Source organism: Toxotes jaculatrix, chromosome 19, assembly GCF_017976425.1.
Source record: "Toxotes jaculatrix isolate fToxJac2 chromosome 19, fToxJac2.pri, whole genome shotgun sequence".
NCBI classification, from domain to species: domain Eukaryota; kingdom Metazoa; phylum Chordata; class Actinopteri; family Toxotidae; genus Toxotes; species Toxotes jaculatrix.
The window spans coordinates 15,370,439-15,389,800 of NC_054412.1; the positions used below are offsets into that span (position 1 = coordinate 15,370,439).

The 19,362-nt window shown below is 42.5% G+C and overlaps 3 protein-coding genes across 3 annotated transcripts in view; 2 read left to right on the forward strand and 1 right to left on the reverse strand.

Moving 5' to 3' along the window:
* The window catches only part of LOC121199413 (pleckstrin homology domain interacting protein), a 30,529-nt gene extending 21,541 nt beyond the window's left edge, over nt 1-8,988 (forward strand). Inside the window, exons 27-40 of the mRNA XM_041064063.1 lie at nt 290-372; nt 522-633; nt 1,961-2,052; nt 2,147-2,302; nt 3,144-3,264; nt 3,378-3,503; nt 3,729-3,804; nt 4,465-4,524; nt 4,728-4,880; nt 5,458-5,610; nt 5,773-5,984; nt 6,077-6,318; nt 6,456-6,602; nt 6,741-8,988. Coding sequence (XP_040919997.1) covers nt 290-372; nt 522-633; nt 1,961-2,052; nt 2,147-2,302; nt 3,144-3,264; nt 3,378-3,503; nt 3,729-3,804; nt 4,465-4,524; nt 4,728-4,880; nt 5,458-5,610; nt 5,773-5,984; nt 6,077-6,318; nt 6,456-6,602; nt 6,741-7,450 — 2,443 coding nt within the window. The 3' untranslated portion in view covers nt 7,451-8,988. The remainder of the gene's footprint in view (nt 1-289; nt 373-521; nt 634-1,960; nt 2,053-2,146; nt 2,303-3,143; nt 3,265-3,377; nt 3,504-3,728; nt 3,805-4,464; nt 4,525-4,727; nt 4,881-5,457; nt 5,611-5,772; nt 5,985-6,076; nt 6,319-6,455; nt 6,603-6,740) is intronic.
* A 2,664-nt stretch (nt 8,989-11,652) lies between these two features.
* On the forward strand, nt 11,653-14,332 carry si:dkey-261l7.2. Its single transcript, XM_041063721.1, has 7 exons — nt 11,653-11,948; nt 12,251-12,392; nt 12,667-12,756; nt 12,926-13,020; nt 13,453-13,613; nt 13,741-13,857; nt 13,946-14,332. Exons 2-7 carry the CDS (start codon nt 12,268-12,270, stop codon nt 14,054-14,056), a joined length of 699 nt encoding a protein of 232 aa, XP_040919655.1. The 5' UTR covers nt 11,653-11,948; nt 12,251-12,267; the 3' UTR covers nt 14,057-14,332.
* A 13-nt stretch (nt 14,333-14,345) lies between these two features.
* irak1bp1 (interleukin-1 receptor-associated kinase 1 binding protein 1) lies at nt 14,346-16,076 on the reverse strand. The gene is made up of 4 exons (XM_041063720.1): nt 15,802-16,076; nt 15,175-15,256; nt 14,967-15,097; nt 14,346-14,830 (listed from the first exon to the last, which is right to left on the reverse strand). The coding sequence occupies exons 1-4, from the start codon at nt 16,074-16,076 to the stop codon at nt 14,569-14,571; spliced, it is 750 nt and encodes a 249-aa protein (XP_040919654.1). The 3' UTR covers nt 14,346-14,568.
* Nucleotides 16,077-19,362: the final 3,286 nt, after the last annotated feature.

Consider the following 19,362-nt stretch of genomic DNA (forward strand, 5'->3'; position numbering starts at 1 on the left):
CATATCCTGTTCTAAGGGTTTAGGAACTTTCCATTTCTCACATTCATTTCCACTTTCTTCCAACACTATGCAGATTTTTCAGTGCAGAGTGTGAAACTGTGTTCCTCAGAAATCTATTCTGCTAAGTTTAAATATAACTTTTTTTTTTCCTAAATGAATTTTCTCACTCAATAATAGACAGGAAAAGTTTAATCAGTAATCTTGACATGATGAAATAAAGAATGTTTGAGAATAGTGAACTGTGCTAGTACAAAAAGAGAATCATCTGTAAGCGTTTCTCTTGTTGTAGGTACCACGACATGCCTGATGTAATCGACTTCCTGGTGTTGCGGCAGCAGTTTGACAACGCCAGAAAAAGGCAGTGGAGTATAGGTCAGACAGTTTTGTCTTTGCTGTCTGACTTGGCCTGACTAACTTCAAAGCAAACATAAAATATATGTCACACACATTTTCTTGCTCAATATATGAAGCCAGCTTAATTTTTTGTAGAGATCTAAATAGTCCTGTCATGTCTGTGTTAGGTGACAGATTTCGGTCAGTGATTGATGATGCCTGGTGGTTTGGGACCATTGAGAGCCAGGAGCCCTACCAGCCCCAGTATCCTGACAGCCTGTTCCAGTGCTACAATGTCTGGTATGAACACATCTCTGTTTGCAGTAGGGTCGCAGTTAAAACTGCAGTTATAAACTGCAGTTATAAACTGCTTGTCTTGTTTTCACACAGTAAATCTGTTATATTTGCATTAATGAGGCGATCTATAGCATCAAAGCATGCTGTGTAAATGCCTGCAAAGCATGTATGTAAAGCTGCAGTAGCCCACACGACTAACTGTGCTCGGGCAGACAGAGTTAGAAATAGAAGCTGAATCAAAGAAACCTTGCTGCTGGTGGTGGTGAGAAAAAGGAAGTAGATTGAATTGGAGTTAACTGTCACGTTGTTTTCAGTTTCAAAGGTGAAAGTGACAAATTTATATACCTTATTATATACATGTGAGATATTGCAATAGTTGTAGCACTGCGAGTTAAAGTGAGAAATGTTTTCAACCCCTGGAAACTACACAATAAAATGCAATACGACAAAGCTGTAAATATGCTCATAGGTGCAGGGAGAAATTTGATTTGTAATCTCCTAGCGAGAAAATCATTAGTCTTGTTTATGCACAAAATTGTGCAGCACTAATTTGCTTAATTTATAAAGAAAAATTTTTACCTAAAATGTGATTATTACAGGCTTGTAAAATTTCTCTTGAAATGTAGAGATTGACTTTAGGAATCAATAGCTGCAATATCCGGAAAAACGTGTGAAAACTCTGTCTCAGTTCCCACTTTGTCTACTGTGCCGCTGGTCACTCAGTACAAACAGGGTCTTAGTAAATCCTTAGTAAACCAGGCCTTTATTTAATGATTTCAAGCCCCGAGTTTCCACAGAACACTAACAGAAAAAGAAACCTCAAACAGTTTCATTAAAATGGTTAACATGTTACAGGAATTCGTCTGCTTGGACCAATCCAGGCAAACACAGACAAATAGCTGCTTGTGATTACGCCGTCGACGCCTCCTCTCACAACACTCATTAACTGCATAAACACCTCATGGCTTGAATCATTCAAGAAACTTGATAGAACTATCCTGGATGACAGTTTGAATTTGGTATTTACAATTACACAAACCAACAGTGCCCTTTGTTTTGTATTGCGCGACTTTCACAGTCAGTGACACACCTTAATAAGCCTATTGTCTGTTTGAGTTATTTTTTTTTCTTCTCAACGCTGAGCCCTTCAGGGTCACAGTTTATTTGAAAAACCTTGTTAGAGAGTGACATCCACTTTAGGCTGCAGGAGAGAAATGACAGCGCTTGCAATACCGCGTGTCACCTATGTAAAACAGAAAACAAATGACAAACACAGACACTACAATGTGATGAATGTTGATGATTCATATCAACACTGTTTCCCATTTAGCTGGGATAACGGAGACACGGAGAAGATGAGTCCTTGGGATATGGAGCCCATCCCGGATGATGGTGGGTTATCTGAAATACACCCACACCACGGTACACACACACACACACTCTTACGTAACTATAAAAACTAGTAAAATTTAGTTTTTTTTTACAGTTTCTGAATTGTAAAATCTTCTTTCCGTAGCCACGTTCCCTGATGAGTTGGGCATGAGTGTCCCGCTGACAGAAGACGAGCAGAAGGAGCTGCTGTATGTCCCTCTGGACGGGGAATGGGGCTGCTGCATGCGTGCAGACGAGTGCGAACGCATCATCAAAGCCATCGACCAGCTCTGCACACTCGGTATGACGCCATCAAGACCCTGTCAAAATAACAGTCCACTTATGTCATGCAAGCAGGGATGGGAAGTTAAGCCACGAGGTTTCTTGTAAAGGGGCTGCAGCGTGATTCTACACAACATGAGTCACAGCTCTGAGCTCATCAGCATGAGCCCAGCAGGGCCACGGATCATATGTTAAAAGGAATAAGCTGCTAACACGTTGAGCCAGATATTGAGGTGCTTGCTTGAATTCCTGTTAAGTGATGTAATGTCATATTATACTAGACTTTGTATTACTGCAATCTTCTCAGTGGAAGAAAGCCGGTCTGAGGGCTCCCTCTAGTGACAGTTTGCAGAAAATAACACACACAGGTACCAACAACCGGCACACTTAATCCTTCTAGATCTCTCCCCATTACTCCTACGCCTTATGCTGCAAATGGCTCACAGAACAGGATTTATATGAACTCTTTTAGGTGCATATTCAACACCTAAGTTTAGGTAAGAATATTTAGAATAGGTAGGAAAATCTGCAGCAAAACATGTGAGTTAATATTGCTATTGTGAAATCTGATATACACAGGTTCTTTTAAGGAGAACAGAGATTGCCACCATTGTTAAATACCCTCACCTCCTTTATGTTACCTGCAACCTTACTGCACTCGATCATGTAAGCTTACTTACATGATTAAACATACACCATCCCATTGTTGTTGTTGACCCTTATCACAAATGACAACACCTCCTGCCTCCTCCTCCTCTGTTACCTGGAAACTGTTTGTTTCTGAGTAGTACCAATAGTTTGTCAGTAATAATCCTCTCTTCACCTGTCTTTTATCCGCTCGCCAAACTTGCCGCCCTCAGATGTGGCAGCGCCGTTTGCCTTTCCGGTGGACCTACAGGCCTACCCCACGTATTGTACGGTAGTGGCCTACGTCACTGACCTCAGCACTATACGCCAAAGGCTGGTGAACCACTTCTACAGGTAACTCACATCAGGTTGTGTCCGAGCGAAAGAGGTGGCAGAGGACACAGAGTGTGCATATGTAAGAGAGAGAATTCGAAACGTAACTCCACACCTGGGTGTTTTTCTTTCAGACGACTGTCCTCTCTGATGTGGGAGGTTCGTTACATTGAACACAACGCCCAAACGTTCAATGAGCCAGGATCATTCATCGTCACTACCGCCAAGTTTGTCTCTGACCTCATGCTGCAGTTTATTAAGTGAGTGTGTTATCATCCATACATTTTCTATACGGCTTGATCTTTTAGGATCACAGGGGAGCTGGAGCCCTGATGACTTAGACAAATTCTTATTTCTATCTGACATTGTACATTTCTTGTTAACAGTTAAGACCACTTCCATGTGTCCATCTCAAACATCTCACAACGTTTGTCAAATATGAATTAATTTCTGCTTTCTTGCCTTCTCCTTTTTTTTCTCCTCAGGGACCAAAGTCTGACCGACCTCATGCCGCTCTACAAAACTATGAAGAAGGCAACCTTCACTGACTCTGAAGATGAGGTTTGTTTGCTTATATACATCTTTACATGGCAATTTGTCATAAAATTTTACTTTTCAATACAAGTTTCTTCATTCCTCCCTCAAAATGCTGCTAATTTGATAACAATGCATAAAAAACTGTCACAAAAGTTTTAATTACCACTAGTAATTATATCTTAAAATGCTGCCCCATGATGGCAAACAGCAGTGACTACAAAAACAAACTGAGGAAAAAAAGGTTTTCAACCATGTAACTGTGCACTATGTTTCACGATTTCACGAGTATTAGCTCTCTTGTCTTTTTTAGCCTAGTTTGCTGTCTTTTAGTGGCAGAGCTGTTGTTTATAACTGTGAAGTGCTGGAATTGTACAGGTCTAAGGCATAAAAATGTTAATATGGTAAAGTCACACTCTGGTCTTAACTCAGTTTTGTTCAAATATGTATTTAGTGCCATTAGGCTTTGTAGGGCAGGACAGTGCTCACAATGATCTGATTTGTACTTTCAGTAGATGTAGTTTGGCAGCTCAAAGACTCCATTATGCCTGAAACCTTAAGTTATACATTGAAAGCAGCGGGTTGCTGAAATAATGAAATACTGTATTCTTCTCCAGAGCAGCCTATAATATATGAGCTTGGTTGAATATGCATTGCCTTTATCATTTTTTTCCTTTTCCTATGCAGGATGAGGAGGACGAGGACGAGGATACGAATACTCCTGGAACGTCCACACGAAACCATAAGGTAGCATATATCTTACAACAGCCCTGTGTTCCCACACATGTTCCCATCATGCTGTCCACATGACTGAAAACAAACCATATTAAACTCTAACCTTTCACTTGTCACATGAGAAGTTAGTCACATAATCCAGCCTCACAGGAAGAGCAGGTTGTTTTGTATCAGGTAGTACATTTATTTCAGTGCATTGTCATGTTTTTGCGCAGGGGCGTCGACCTATGCAGCGCCAACTGCGAACCCGGCCTCCTTCATACGACCCTCATGCATGGAGGGGACGCTGTAAGGAGCTGCTGGACCTGATCTTTCAGTGTGAAGACTCAGAGCCCTTCAGAGAACCCGTGGACCTGCAGGAGTACCCGGTACACATTCAACAAGCGTCTTACTTTCTTTTATTAAGTATGGTGCACACATGTGAACCTCACCTCCTCAGAAACAAACCTTGTGCATGTGATTTGAGTCTAGCTCATTGTGAATTTCCACTAGGCTCACACTGATTTACATTTTCAGTCATCATGTTTTTGTTTTTTTTTTTGGTTCTTGAGTCTTTCTGCACAGTCTGTCTGGGGCATGAGTGGCTACAATTCAATTACACAAGGAGTGGTTTTTGAGGTGAAGGAATTGTTTGTTCTGAAGAACAGGCTTCTCCATCCAGCATCTGAAATGAAGAGCCAGTCGGATGGATGCATAAGTTGTGAGGGAGAAACAATGTGAACTTTAGTCGGCCAGAGCTCCCTTGTTAACAGAAAAATGGAGGAATTCTTTTGCGGTTCAGGTTTTTTTTTTTTCCCAGTCCACTCAGAATGAAACCTGAAATCCCCCAAAGCTCCTACTTCTCTGCCCTCTCTTACTCTGCCTTCCTATCGTCTGCTCCTTATTCTGTTCACATCTTTTGGAACCTGTAATTGAAATGTCCTGATGTCCCACTGCTCCCCCCAGGACTACCTGCAAATAGTTGACTCTCCGATGGACTTTGGCACCGTTCTCAACACGCTAACAGAAGGAAAGTACCAGTCTCCCATTGAGCTCTGCAAAGATGTCCGGCTCATTTTCAGCAATTCCAAAGCTTACACGCCCAGTAAGAAGTCTCGGGTGAGACACGCATGCACAAACACACACTCTCACTGAAACCAAAATACATACAGTTTAATATTCCTTATATTTTATCCTGTATTCATACTTTGGTGAGTCTGTAAATCCTCAATTTAGTGCAGTATGACAGCTGCTTCAGTGTGTCCTGTATTGTGTCTCCAGATCTACAGTATGAGTCTGAGGCTTTCTGCACTGTTTGAAGAGCATGTCAGCTCCATCCTGGCCGACTACAAGGCTATCCACGGCCTGACAGATAAACTGACCAGACAGGGCACAGACAGACAGACGCGACACACTACGGACAGACAGACACGGCACGCCATGAAGAGGAGGAGGAGGAGGAGCGAGTCTCCCACAAGCAGCACCGCGTCCAGGTAGAAGGAAGGACATTTTATTTTGGATTTTGTAGTTCTTGTGGTGCACTAGGTTTGATCTTTTGCTTTCTTTCCTCTCACGCTGCGTCCAGCCCAGAGAGGAAGAGACGTGTATCATCCAGGGTAACTGCAAAAAGGGAGCCATCACCAGCTCCCACACGACCTTCCTCCCTGAGACAGAGCATCCCCCTGAAACAGCCACCCCAGCTGGTCAACGGGAAGGCGGATACACCGGCTGCGGGGCGAACACGAAGTGCAGCACGCCATTCTACGCACTCTCCACTTGCCTCATCCTCCTCAAATAATGCCACGACCAACACACCGAGCACTGCAGGTGAGACCACGTGTAAATTCTCACATAAAGCAATACTAAACCAATTTTTGGTTTTAAAGGGATAGTTCGACATGTTGGGAAATGTTACACGTTACACAGTTTACTTCAGTTATTGTATTTCTCTTTGCCATCTTCAGAGTCCACTCGTTCGCTGAGGGCTCATAACTCTGTGTCAGCTTCAACGCCACCAGCTGCCGAAAAGGTGTCACCCTCTCCAGCTGCAGAAAGCAGCAGCGGAGGAAGCACCCGGAGGAAACTCAGGACTCCTGTACGACACACACCTGGTAAGAGATGGTGTCACTTTTAGGTGTGATGCTTAGGTTTTTGATTAATGTTAGAAATGAAGTATTTAATATCACTTGCCTGCTGTTGATGTATATGTTATTTCTGTTGTCTTGTGAATAAATGTCCTCCCCTCTCAGGCTCTCCTGCCAGCCCTTCATCTCAGAGCACAGTTCACCTGAACGGCCACAGTAGTCATATGACCCTGGGCGTGGGGAGGAGGGGCCGGAAATCCAGAATGGACCCCCCGTTGAGTCCTCCAGAAGTCACAACTCCGGCGAGCCCTTCCAGACCTCGAGGTCGCCCCCCTGGCAAGAAGAGAGGCAGGAAGAGCAAGCAGGAGCTGGAGGAGATGAGAAGGAGCGGTAACCGCAGGAGCTCCACCCCTGACGATGAGCTCGACCAATCCACAGGCGATGAAGGCGGTACGTCTTCCGCACAGGAAACATCTGTGCTGTCGGACTCTGGCATGGCGTCGACGCCTAGACGGCGCGGCCGGCCCCGAGTAGTAAGAACTGATGAATCCACTCCCCCTACTGAGTCACCTGAGCCCTCGCCGCTGAGGAGGAGCAGCAGGAGAGCCAACGAGGAGGTGACCCCTCCAGCGCAGACTGCTCCTCAACGATCCAATCGCAAGGAGTCTCCAAAGGAGGAGGCCGGAGAGGGGGCAGGGGGGTCCATGCGCACACGTAACCAGGGGCGACGGTCGGCCTGGTACATGGAGGAGGACTCTGAGGAGGAGCAGAGGCAGCTGCTGTTCGAGGACTCGTCAATCACCTTTGGCACCTCCTCTAAAGGACGTGTCCGCAAGCTGACAGAAAAGGCCAAAGCCAACCTTATAGGCTGGTAACAGAGCAGACACACAGGATGTGAGGACAGAAGAGAAATCTTCGGATACTGAGATTTCGTAATTTATGCGTTGGAGGAGTAGGGGGCTGAGCTGAGGAAGTCATGCTTGGTGTTGTATGCATTTGTGTGCGCGTATGTGTGTGTACGTCTGGGTAGCTGCTGGTTCATCTGCTGCTATTTGAAGCTGTGGCTTTGGAGAGACACAGCAGTGCAGTTACCTGTCCAATCCTCCTTCCTGTCTGCCCAGTAAGCACATCACTACGGCAACCGGTGGCTTTCAGACCGCGCGTGTTCATTTGTTCCAAGGCCTCTCACATTATTGGTCCATGTTGGATCCGATAGACGCTTGCTGACTCCTGTGTTGGTGGTCGTGTGATGCGCTCCTGTCCAGTGAACCACTCTTCACCTCTGTCTGACCTTAAACACTGTTGGTGTCAGACTGGGCCAGACAGTCGCTGAGCAGAGTTTTAGTACTTGAAAAAGTCACGAGGAGAGCTGGATGTATCTCACCTTGCTCTTACTATTTCTGAGAACTTTTCAAGTGTCTCTGCCGGGTCGGTCATGGACATTCATAGGTCTGTGATGGACTACAGACCGCTGGCCTGACAACATCTTTCGCCCCCTCCCCCCCTCTCGTCTTCATTGTTCCCGTTCTTTTTTTATACAGCCCCCTCTTGGCTTTTTCTAAGATTTGTACGTAATGATCAGCTCTCTGTTTTGGAAGTCTTACACATTGGCTGACCTGAGCGTGTCTGTCTGCGCTAAAATACCAAATGGTGTACCTTTGTAGGTACTGTAGATCTGTAGGTTTTGTTTACTATTGGTGTGTGTGTGTGTGTGGGTGTGTGTTTTTTTCGGTTTTGCATGTTATTTAGAAAGAGGAAGCATCTCTTTTTTTCCCTAGAAGCTGTTTTTACTGTGAGGAGGAGAAAAAGGATGCATGGGTGACAGGGGTCAGTTCCATGTTTAGACAGATCATGTTTCAAATGCGTCCTCAACATTAGCAATACCTTGTGCCTTTATGTCTTTGGTGTGTGTGTGTGTGCGCATGTGTGTGTGTGTGTGTGTGTGCGTGCGTGCATGTGTGTTTAAGCGTGCTTGACCTCTGCCCTGCAAAGTACATGTGCCTGAATGTGTACGAACTTAAGTTGTGACTATGCGAGTGTGTGTAATTGAAAGAGCGCGTGTGTTTTATAACACAGTTGAGTGTGTCATTCACTTTCAGCGTACAAACAGTGGCATACAGTTTGATCGTTGTGAAACCTCTCAAAGAAATGTATTTATAGCAGTTGAAAAAAAAAAGACTTTACTGTTGTTGTAAGCATACCATTATTCATGTCAATATATTATCCTATAACCAACCTATCGTCAGTTTATACCTAAGGTACAGCGAGTGGAGCTTTGGGTGACTAGCTTTGAGATGCACTTACCACAGACCGGTTATCAATGCAGTCGTAGGGAGTAACCCTGTGTATTTTAAAAATTGTTAACATATAAAAAAAAAAAACTTTTTAAATGTTGATATGTTTCTATGGTGACCACACACATGCGCACACATACACACACAATTCTGTCTCGCATGTTCTAGCACTTTCTCATGCCTGAAGCAAACAGGATGGAGCCAGATCAAACTGGTTTCGGTATGAATTTGGACGGAAAGAGGAGAGAGAGAGAGACAAGTCTTACATTCATCTTTCTGATTGTGTGCCTTTGCTACTCTGGCATAAATATCCACGGTTTCTCCTTTTGGGGCCTTTTTTTTTTTTGGTTTGTTTTCTTGGTTCTTTCTTTTGGACTTCCTGGTTCTGCTCGTCGCTGGGTTCAGAGAACTGGACTCTTGGGGACTGGACTGGACTTGACAGGCTCGTATGGAAGGATTTGGAAAGAGAGAAAAGACAGAAAGATTAACAGTCTAGCAGGAGACAAACATATGTCACTCTCTCTCTGTACACACACCTAATGGACTGAGTTTATAAAGATGGCGGCCTCCATTTTTGACATATTTCTGATTTTACCCCAGCAGAGAAAGTCAATGCCAAAATCTGACACTGGGTTTGACTGGGGAGAACTGGATGGTAGCATCTATATACACCTGATTCATTGCATAGGTCTTCCTTGTCACATATTATTCAGCATATATCTCATCTGTTTATCATTTTTTTGTTTGTTATGGATAAGTCAATGCCAAATTCTGTCTTTGGGCACTGAGTTTTAGAACATGGCTTTTGAATGTGTTTATTTTAGTTAAGTTTTGCTGTCTCCGCAGTGAGTATGTTGAATGATTTTACTTAATGTGTCAAATGATTTCTGTCTGTGTCCCCGCCATATAGGACAGTGTTTCAGTGGCTAGATCTGTGGAGTCACAGTGTTGGAGTGGTGATTTACACTCTGCCGCACTTATCTGAGGACACAGTTTACAATTTCTTTTTCCCCCCAGTCAGTTTCACGAATGCTTTGTATATACTGTGTATATGAAGAGTTTTATTCCAAACTGAGATGGCCTAAAATACTCACACCATCATCCACAAGCGACTGTTGACATCAAAGTAAATGTCATTATTGGGTTTTTTTGCCCATAAAAATATTTATATTATAGCGATTCAGTTGGTTTTAAGTGTTTGTTAATGACATTCACTGATAAAATCGATCTAGTAAACTCTTCATAGGCACATAAATGTTTCAGATGTTTTTCTGTCTCAATCACAGATAATCATAATCATATATATGCACTCTATTGCGATGAATAGAGTTTGGCAACAACATTTTACACCCAGGTGTCTCAAACCTGAAATATGAGATCGCTTTTAAACATAATGTTTACATGAGCCAGCTAAAGAAACACAGTACTTGAGAATCCCAAATGTTTGCAGAGTATTGACCAGGATCTAGCCATTTAGCTATGATTTTTGGCTAACAGCATCCTTGGCCTGCTGTGTAGGAGCCACTGTGTACCCATTTTAAGAATGGGATGGGAAGGGATGTGCATTATGTACCCTCTAATTTGGAATTTGGAAATTCATTCATTGTATGAAAGCTGACATTGAACTTGTTTAGTCTGCTGCCACCTCCTCTTAATCAGATCACCCACATTACCTGTGTTTTTAAATCTGTCAAAGTAAAAGCGCTGATTAAGTTTTGCTGGTCAGGTTACCTAAACCATGTTAGTGATAACAAACAACCTCTAATCATTTCTAAGGGGCCTTAAAAGGAAGTTACTGGTTATTAGCCAGAATTGGTATATTCATTTATTCTCATCTCTTCAAATACACATCAGTTACATGTGTCCTGACTGCCCAGACTGTAGTGCTTCACAGAGTGGACCTCATTAGGTTTTGGTATCAGTGCTTTCCACCTTGACTCAGCACTTTAAATCAGCCCTCTTACTTTATCAGACCCCGTACTGCATTTTGATGCTCATGTACACGTGCATTCATTTACCACGGGCCTGTGCTAACATGTGGCAGAGTTGTGCTGTTCGTGGCCTCTGACCAGGCATCACTGTGCTGGGTCAGAGGTTTAAAGTTCATAATGTGTGTGTGAAGTGGCTGCATGTGAGCCACTGGAAAGCATTCTGGGACATTTTTATGTTTTAATGGGACGCGGGACGGGAAAGAACAGAACGGGAAAGGGATGGGGGTCTGTTTCACGTGAACTGATTGAAGAGGATGTCTTTGTTAGTTTGGATACTTTTTATATATAAAGGAATTAATGCAAAAAAGAAGCATAAAGCTAGAATGTATGTGTAGGGGAGTACTGCTGTCCTGTTAGTTAATACCAATATTTTAAGTAAATAAACAGTTGTGTTTCCATATCCACTTTTACTTCCTGTTTATTTTTTGGGGGGGGGGTCATTTGAAAAACAGTAACTTGTTCAGTTTTTTTTTTTAGACCTAAATTCATATTATTCAACCAATTAGGGTTTAATGTTTGTTTGTTTGTTTTTTAAATAAAGGTTTGAGTTGGGGTATTTTTGAGGAAACAATAAAAGCACGTGTTTTTTCCCGGCTGATTTGTTTGTGCTCGCTAAAGTAAATAAAATAAAATAAAATAAAATAAAATAAAATAAAATACACTAGTACCATAATAAGGCATATTAACAATAAGAGAACAGAGGAAGTTTAGGACAGGTTGTCCTCACATTACAGCAGCGTTGCATGAATGAACAACTGTCCCACCTTGTGTCGCTAAAGCGTAACTGCGTCAGAACCACTTCCCCGTACGGAGCGCGCGGGCTCGGCTCTTTCCTGACGTGGCGGGCCGCTAAAGGTCCCCCCGGTTCATCCGTGGGCTGCGGCGATTGGGCAGACTACCAGTTTGACAATTTTGACAAAAATGTAAATACACAGGTGTTGGCGGCATGGGGCGAGCGTGTGGTTTATGTAAATACAACAGAAGTGAAACCGCCTCAGTTTGCTCTGGTCTCTAAGACGCAAACAGTGTCCCCGAGGCGCAATGTTTGGCAGATAGTTGGAGAAAAAGACTTTGGATTTTAATACGAGGTAAGACACATAATTGCTAAAAGCAACGAGTCGTTTCACTTGCATTTCCTCCACGTTTCTGCAGCGGAATGTCGTTTATCAAGGTTTAACTTCCTGTAAAGTGAAGTTGATCAACTGACACAGAAGCCGTATTTTCCACCAGTGTCAGGTCACATTGGAAGGAGCTCTGTAAGAAAACGTAAAGGCTCGTTCGTTGCTGTGATTGCTTTTTAAAGCCATGGCTTACGCATCGACTTTTGAACTGATTGCCCTTCGGGTCCCCGCACCTGCCACATCCACCTGACGCGCGTTTCCGTCCTCAGGTGACAGCTGCGCAGTCATGCCTCAGCTCACTGCCACCGCCGCGCTGCAGCTCGTGCTGCTGCTCTCCGCTGTGCCCGCGCAGTACTTCATCTCCCGGTGGAGCGGCTCCACGGCGGTGCAGCGGTACCACGCGACTACACGGTAGGTGGGATCCGTGCATAAAACTGTAATTTCTTTATCATATATGGGTCTGTCTGGGGTGCGATCACTTAGAATGAGAAAGAAAACGTGTCTGAATTTGGGGGAAATATTTTTGAAAACTTATGGACGACATGAAAAAGTCATCCATATGTTTTAGACTCTGTACCTGGTGACCAACGCTGCACTTTTGAGTCACTACAAAACTATTACGGTGATAAGTAATTATGCAGTGTTTTTGTTGGTCTTAATTTAATGAGGAACCCTGCTGTTTCAGGTTGCTTAGAATTTGGAAAGAGTGGAGAACATCATACCTAAATGGCACTGCATGGATGGACTGGGCAAACCAGCAGATGTCCCATGTCAAGTGAGTGTGAGGAGTGTTTGGAGTCCCAGTAACAAGTGTGATTGAGACTCGATACTCCGAGGCTCTGTGTTCATTTGCATAATCAGAGTGTTTCAAGTTCCTGTAGAATAAAGAAGAGGGAAACAACTCATCTTTAGGTCAAGACTGACAATATCTCTGATTTCCAAAGGTCTCTGGTTGGCCTGGGACAGGGAGACCAAGTGGTACACGAGTTGCCTCCCATAGAGACCATGCTTTATGACAACGACCAGGGCTACTTTGGAGGTTTGTGTCCATATATATATATGTATATATATGTATATATATTTGGAAAGTTTTGGTCAGGAATCATATTCAGAGAGAATCTCAGACTAATCACTCTAAGCCTTTTTTTCTTGTAGCCCACACACACACAGATGCTTTCTCTGGATAAACTGAAATGTCACCTCTGATACTGAGTTTTTTTCAGACTGACAAAAATTAATTTTAAGGGTTTTTTGTTGTTGTTTTTCAATCTCTAATTCAGCATTGGGCCCCATATATCCCAGTTCCCTTTTTTGCCATTTCCATGCTTGGATTTTTTTTTTTTTGTCACTAATTAGTGTTAAATAAGTGTTTTTTCTGCTTCCGTGTGCAAGTTAAAAGTTTTCACATCTGTAAGACAGTAAATAACCAGCAGTTTCACTGAAAACTGTTCTTTTTCCTTCATTCCCCCAGCGTCAAAGACAGTGCGCAGCCCTCGTCCTCCGTATGTGTTCCTACGAGTCGGAGAAGTGGTGTTGGAGAGGAAGGGCCATATGGTTGGGGTGGTTGTGAGCTGGGACCCTGAACTGCGAGCCCCTTTAGAGTGGGTTAACAAGATGTATTCCAGCCCTGAGGTTAGCAGCCACAACCTTTTTCCCCTCTTCACAAACATTTTGTTTCACCAACTCAGTGTTTTTTCTGTTGGGAACTTTAAAAAATTTGCCAGTTCCCTGAGTTCTGTGCGTGTGTGTGTTCATGTAGGACATCACAGCAGAGAAGACGCCTCATTACAAGGTACTGTTCAGCGGGCCTGGACCCTCCTCTCTGTTGGTTGCATATTTGCCTCAGACACAACTGGAGCGCATCACTGGGATGAGGGTAAGCACTGGAAAGTCACAGCACGCGCACACACACTGAATCACACACACGCTCAGTATGTCTTGGATTCACTGTTGGATGTCTCTAGCCGGACATTCCCACCTTGGAGAATTACTTCACACATTTTGATGGGGAGCGCTTCGTCATGCAGCCCTGGCTCAGAGAGCTCTTCCCTGAGGATGACGTGGAGAATGCCTGACTGCTCGGTCTGAAAGATCCACCCAACTGTTGATTTCATTTTCCTCCCTCTGCGGTGTCCTGTGGTCAGCTACTGACCTGGTAGTCACCTGGTAGCCTTGCGGATCAAGGATAATCATCAAACCCCTCCTTGCTGGGTGTCAATGTGAGGATGTCTTTTAGAGATTTGGAGAATGTTAATACTGGGACATATGAATGAAATGTTGTGATTAAGCCTAATGAAGACTTTCAGCTATTAGTTGTCCAACCTTTATTTCTCTGAGATGTACAAATCTACAGTATTTTAATTTAATGTTTAAAAAACAAATAAATCTGTGTCACATCTTTTTAAAAGACAGTCTTGAATGTTTGGCATGTTTAAGGGAGATTTCATTTCTTTGAAAATCCATATTTTTTTCAACTGACATGATTGTGTTGACTGACGTGCACTTTTAATCAGCCATAATTAAGCAAGAAAATGTTTTAAACTGTGACATACATCGCTCTGGTTTTATGAGCCAGTGACAAATGTCTTTAGAGCTGTTTCCTGCTTTTGTCTCTGAGGCTGAAGGAGACGGACACCCGTGAGGAGGCAGTGATTGTAGGTCTATGGGGAAGGTGAGAAAGGAGTGCAGCACCCTGCCCTCTGCTTCCAAACTCCCCGTCCTCATTCCTCCACTCCTTTGTCTCCTCCTCTCTGACCACCAGGGGGGGTCCCAGACTTTGTCCCAGGAGCTGGCTGACTTCACTGGCCTTCTGCTGTGCATTTTCAACTGCTGACACACACACTTGCCTCCTGAAACGCAGACAAATGCACACTAGTTACAAGTGCTGCAACAAGCTAATGTAATGCATTCAAGAAATATTAGGAGAGGTCTGTCTAGCAATGACTCTACAGTACTGAAGAGAGGTGTTCTTTTGTCTATGCCTACCTCAGTTGACTCAAGCATCCTGCACTGTGGTAAAACTGTGGCGTTCCCACGCAGACACTCTTGTCCAGCTTTTCCAGCAGGACACTACATACTTGTTCCATCTTCTCAAAATCTGAAAAAGTGGCCACGACCTATGGGAACATTTAGGGTCAATAAAGGATTAACAGCATCATAACTCACTTGAATCATTAGTGTCCGAGTACTCCACCTCTGCATCCATGTGATATAGGTCTGCCGCTCGGTGAAGATACCTCCTCACTACGGTGTCTTTGTCACTGACGCCATGTTGTCTAAGCAGAATGAATGAATGTAATAATATTATCATAAACTGATAGTAACAAATGTGTACTTTAAGTCTTAAACAACAAGGTGAAATGAGCTACTGCAACTCAAAATGTAAAAAAAAATATTTATATCCCCTAAAATAAGAAGTGGACATACACAGTATTAGAAACACTAACTGGACTGGATTATTTAACTAAAATTAGGAATGAAAGATGGATTGCATGTTACTTATGCTGAATATACAACTTTTGATGTGAGAGCAATTGTTTATTGCTTGGTCAATGGACAGAATAATAATAATAATAATAACAACAACAATAATAATAATAGTAGTAAAGAGCAAGTTAAGTTTAAGTTAACTTTATAACTGGGGCTATTGGTCCTTCTTGTGACTGCTGATACCACAACTAACACACTACCACAGCTTCAGAGGTCAGCACCGTTGCCTCTGTGGATGTAGCAGCTAGCTAACGTTAGGGTAATATTACTGTTCCTGCACAAACTTTCACTCTGCTCGTACAAGGGTTGAAACCGCTGAGTGAGTTTTCACCTGAGGGTCTGTAAAATGTACTCGAGTCTCCGTGAAACGCTGCTGAGGACCTCGGCGACTGACTCCTTACTGTTACCCAAGCTGACACAAACAGAAACTCGGTCCGCCGGGAAACAAACTTCCGCTGTTCCCGTCACCTGAACCTCCCTCACACGGTCGCCGGGACTCTGTCGGTTAACCGTGTGTACCTCCAGGACTTGTTCCTTTTCGTTACCGGCGAACCCGCGACCTGCAGCAGGTAGTACCGCAGCAAACACTCGACTCGGGTTGGCCATGATAGAGCCAGAACAAAACCAACTTCCCGCTGTTATGGCAACTGACGAAATGCTCGTCGGGACTTGTAGGCTACTTCCTCCAAAGAACTACAGAGGTTTGCAGAATAATGTGAACACAGGTTTGGGCAAAGAAAAAACAAAACAAAAACATTATACGATAAAGCAGACGTTTTACTTCATTATCCTATAACAGTGGAGTTCTTTATTATTATTGATGGCACAGGACATCAAAACTGTACAGGAAGAGGATGCAATGACACAACATTTTAAAATCAACCAGTTGGTTTACTGTATGACAGTTATGTCACCTATGTTGTATTTATGTGGAAGTGGTCTTGTGGACCTCCTGGGCCAGATTCACGGAGCTTTAAAACTGGAGTTTGCTGCACATAAAGCAGATTAATCAGTTCAGGGAAACATACTAAATGGTTGCTCTAAAAACAGTGGAACCATTTGATTTAAATGCATCTCATGACTGATATAAACCTTTCATTTTGTTTGTCTTTCAGGTGGCATGAATTCAATTTAGTACATGACCAACCAACTCTTATTCATTCCACTTTATCATGAATTTCTAAGCGTATTACTATTTAAAAAATCCATGAGATGCATTATTTTATTCAAATTTCCTTTTTCTGGAATATGTACATATTGTGTATGTTTTTGGAAGACAATTGTTAATTTCTTTATACTGCATATGTTGTAGCCTTCCTATTTGGTGTTCTGAATAATTTCATAAAATATGTTTTAAGTGTCTGGATGTAACTTTATGTAGAAGTCAGATTTGCAGCTCGCGATAACGTGATTTGGGCTCCCTTCATCACCACACCTGTGTCGTGCTAATTACGCGAGTCAACGCGCACGCGCCAAACACAGATCACCTGCTATGGCTTTGGCCTGCTTTTCTACCTTAACATCGATCCGACATTGCTGTAACATGTGCTCTCCACCATGAACATGAACCACCACCATGAACATGAATGTTCTGGTAAGTTCTGGCTGTTAAATAATTTAATTTTAAAGGAGCCCTCGGTTATTAATAACTGCTCTGAAACTCAGAATGTGTGATGCGACAGAAGTCTGTATCTGTCCGTACAGTTTTGTGTTTATTTCAGTCATTGTTTTATAAAATTTACTCCCTAAATGTTGTGTTTTGAAAAGGCCTGCGTCAATTTTGAACTGTCTTACCAAGATCATCGTCATATAAAATGTGTGTATCGTTTGTGTGGTTTGGTCTTCAATGTGACCAATTTATTATGTTAGATAGTGGCTCTGCACTCTGTTCATTAGTTTCTGTATGAAGAACAAAACTCCATGCAGTAGTTTTTTACCATAAGAAAATGCGTGGCTGCATTTCATTGTAAATAAGAGCTTTCTTTCTTTCTTTCTTTCTTTCAATTTGGTGACTATTTAGAAGATGTATGGAGGAAATCCTTTAGTTTAATTAAGCCCATTTTTGGGGTCTGTTCCAATTTCTATATATATATATATATAGAAATTTTACCTCTAGTTGTATCACTAGCGAACATCATTTTGTTTCTTATACAGCAGCACTTTTTATAAACATTTATTTAAACATCTGTTTTATTGTGCACCCAAAGCTTAGGGCAGTGGGTGCACAATATATTACAAGGATCATTGAGGTCAGTCAGTGTCTCTGTTTTGTCAGCAGATGGCAGCAAAGTATAACAGTAACAAAGTAGTGAAACTATGTCAGCTCATAAGAAGCGACTGGGTAAATACAGTTTTAGATCTAGAGTCTTCAGTCCAAAAATACAATTTCTATCATTTTGAGAATAACTCTAATGATCATTATTTCATTAGTAGAGTACAGGCTTTTTTTTAGATCCTGTGCAATAGAATAATAGTAAAACCAGCAAAGTAATAGTCTAATAGTAATGAACTTGCAGTGGTTATGATACAAAAGTAGCGTACTGTACCTATAATTTAAATTTAATATATCATTAATGGGTTTTTTGTTTTCTGTATGGTGAAGGACAAAGGAAATATTACTGGGAGCTGTTGTACCTGTTGTATCTTGTGAATCTGTCATGGTAGTTTCTAAGCTGCAGTCTTCATGTACTGTAGAACTATTCTTTCTTTCTTTTTTTTTTTTTTTTTTTTTTTTTTTTTAAGGACATTTGGGAACTGCAGAGATTTGATCCAATTCTGGACGCTGGTTTCTTTAAACAGCAAAGTTTGTTTGGTCTCCCTGGAGTATTAAACTGTGAAACGGGCTTTATAATCACAACCTAAAAATACAAGGCCATATTTGTTGTTATTGTCTCCGGTTTCGCCGGTCCCCCGGTATGCTCTGTGAAACCCTAGATCTGATGCGCTGCTCCGGCCAAGAAAGATGCAGCACCCTACAATAGACTGTTTTCATATGGGAGAGAATGAGGAAGATAAAGAGGCATTTACTGTCAAATCTCCATGGAAGTCCAGAGCATTTTCCTTCAGTGACCTACAAATCATCAGGCCATTTTCACCCATCTTCCAGTGATCTGTCGCTCACTTCAAAATGTATCTCTCCTCACTCTGCTGTCTCCCATTTCTCCCCCTCCACCTCTCTGTGCAGAAAGACAGCTCACTCAAAATGATTTTAAATGCTTAGAGCAACATACTTGGGCGCTGTGATGTGGTAAATGAAAGTGGCGGTAAATTATTTGTTCAGTTGGTGATCATCATAAGGTTACCGACCACTTACATAAACAAGAATCCATTTTACTCTTAAAAGCTTTATATAACTACCATCGGTTTAATAGTACTTACTGTGATGCCTGCCATGAAATAATGTTGTAAAGATTTATGTAAACCAAAAAATGGCTGGTTGTGTAAATAAAAAGCTGGGTAAACTGATTTGAGGAAGTTTTTGCCCTCCACTGTGTCCCTGGATGTTGGGTAAAAAGGGTCTGGGGGTCCTTAGATGGAGACTGTGGCCACTTAGGGAAAAAGATTTGACTGTAATGGTCTCTGAATCTGTTGATGTGTCTCTCCCTCTCTCTTGCTCTCTCAGATGAAGTAATAAAGTTAGCTGGGTTGGAGGCCCTCCATGTCTCTCCATAGACCACAATCAAGGCCCGTGCAGTTTTATTGCAGTTTTATTTTCATATTGTCCAAGAAATCTCCAGACTCCCTCTTGTGCCCGTTGCCATAAATCGTATATTTTGACTGTATTTCTTCCACTCTGCGTTTTTTATTTATGGGTGAAGGCGATAAAACATGCAGCATGCACTCTGTGTGTCCACAGCTGTCATCTGTCTAGGACTTTATTGTGAAAGGGGGG